The 1,992-nt window shown below is 34.5% G+C and overlaps 1 protein-coding gene across 1 annotated transcript; it reads left to right on the top strand.

Annotated features, from left to right (window-relative positions):
* The first annotated feature begins 6 nt into the window (after positions 1-6).
* Positions 7-1,110, top strand: LOC116350164 (lysosomal acid phosphatase-like). Its single transcript, XM_031781899.1, has 3 exons — positions 7-398; positions 470-719; positions 780-1,110. Exons 1-3 carry the CDS (start codon positions 61-63, stop codon positions 1,002-1,004), a joined length of 813 nt encoding a protein of 270 aa, XP_031637759.1. The 5' UTR covers positions 7-60; the 3' UTR covers positions 1,005-1,110.
* Positions 1,111-1,992: the final 882 nt, after the last annotated feature.

The raw sequence follows: 1,992 nt of genomic DNA on the forward strand, positions 1-1,992 counted from the left end.
TATCATAAACTGCTTGGTGATAAATATTCATCGAAAAAGGTGTACGTGCGTTCGTCTGACATGGATCGTACTTTGATGTCGGCACTTGCCAATTTAGCAGGTTTATTTCCACCACACGCTGAAGAGAAATGGAATGAAGACATTGCATGGCAACCAATTCCAGTTCACACAATACCTCCGAATTTGGACTATGTATTGCGTGCACCAGGTGATTGTCCAAGATATTCTGCCGCTCTCAAGAAATACAAAAAAGAATCACCAGAAGTGTTGGGAATTCTTAAAGAAAATAAAGAAAATATCTTGTACTGGTCGAAAATGTGTGGATCGAATTTAACCACCATTGATGATATTAGCCAAGTATATGACATACTTAATATTCAAAGGCAACATAATAAAACGTAAGCTATGCAATAACGATTAGTACTACACATTCAACTAACCGTGTTTATTCATTCAATCCATTTTGAAGACTTCCTGGTTGGGCACAAAAAGCTATCGAACCAAATGGTGCTATGGAGTCCATTGCTCATTTTTGGTTTACAACATTTTCAAATACCAATGAATTGGCTCGACTAGAGTCTGGATTTTTGATTAAAGAAATGTTTGAACGTTTCGCTCAAAAGATAAACTCAACATTGGAGCCAAATCGTTCATTGTGGTTCTACTCAGCGCACGAAACTGGGATGGGTGGCTTAATGAATAGCTTGGGAATTTTCAAAGTAATTAAATTCAATGGAAAAAACATGTAATATTGTTCTAAAATATTTGTTTGTTCACAGCCGCACGTACCACCATTTGCATCGAGTTTGCATTTGGAATTATACAAAGTTGGCGAAAAAAAGCATTTCATTCAAATCTTCTATAGAAAATCAGACGAAGAAATCCTTCTGCCATTGAATATACCGAATTGTGGAGAAAAGTGTTCGCTGGATCAATTGTACAAATTGTATTATGATATTATACCTAATCGTGATCATGACACTGAATGCCGCCTTCCCAACTAGATATGGCGATAAATGTTCAATGAATTTCGAATTGTATCTGTATTAATAAATCAACGAATAGATAACTTCAAAAATTAGTAAATGAATAAAATTTATTGGACTTCAATTTGTGATTTCTTTTTTAATGGGAAACAATTGAAAATAGATTAAAACTTTTGTTAACAGCTAAATAATAACCATTATCGTCGTTGATGAGGTAGTGGTAACATACACCGAAAAAGGTGTACGTGCATTCAACAGACTAACCGAGTTATGCGCTATATGTTTTATATGAAAACGTCACACGAATCTCCCCCGAAAACGACATCTTTGGTCTTGCAGCAGAAGCTGTTTCTATGCTGAAAATTTCCTTTCAGTTTAAAAAATTTAAAATATTATTTATGTAGAATTGTACAAATATTTTAAAACTTTGAAATGAGATTTACAGAAATATGCATTTGAAAATTGTTTTAAAAAATAAACACGGTACAGTCAATTTCAAAAATTTCAATGAATAATATTGTTGACATATTTTCACGATGACAGCTATTTTTGCGGTACAAAATTGACCCGTTTGAATGATTTGTCAATATTGAACAATTGAACATACTCTACACACATGGGGAAACAGAGATGGCGTTGTCGTAGCATGTAGAAAAATATATGTTTAACGCAATATTCGGCTTCAACAGACATAGATCGTACTTTGATGTCGGCACTTGCCAATTTAGCTGGCCTATTTCCACCACACACTGAAGAGAAATGGCATGAGGATATTGCATGGCAACCGATTCCAGTTCACACAATACCTGTCAAATTGGACTATGCACTTGGGCTAGCTGATTGTCCAAAATTTTCTGCTGCTTACAAGAAATACAAAAATGAATCACCAGAAGTGTTGCGAATTCTTAAAGAAAATAAAGAAAATATCTTGTACTGGTCAAAAATGTGCGGATCGAATCTAACTACCATTGAAGAGATTACCCAGTTATATGGGATACTCATTGTT

Source organism: Contarinia nasturtii, unplaced genomic scaffold (assembly GCF_009176525.2).
Source record: "Contarinia nasturtii isolate CC-2019 unplaced genomic scaffold, AAFC_CNas_1.1 Cnas_scaffold_3792, whole genome shotgun sequence".
Taxonomy (NCBI): Eukaryota; Metazoa; Arthropoda; class Insecta; order Diptera; family Cecidomyiidae; genus Contarinia; species Contarinia nasturtii.

Coding starts and splice junctions, on each gene's coding strand:
- LOC116350164 (XM_031781899.1), top strand. CDS start 61: ATGGATCGTACTTTGATGTCGGCACTTGCCAATTTAGCAGGTTTATTT. Junction 399..469: donor CAAAGGCAACATAATAAAAC/GTAAGCTATGCA, acceptor TCCATTTTGAAG/ACTTCCTGGTTGGGCACAAA. Junction 720..779: donor ATAGCTTGGGAATTTTCAAA/GTAATTAAATTC, acceptor GTTTGTTCACAG/CCGCACGTACCACCATTTGC.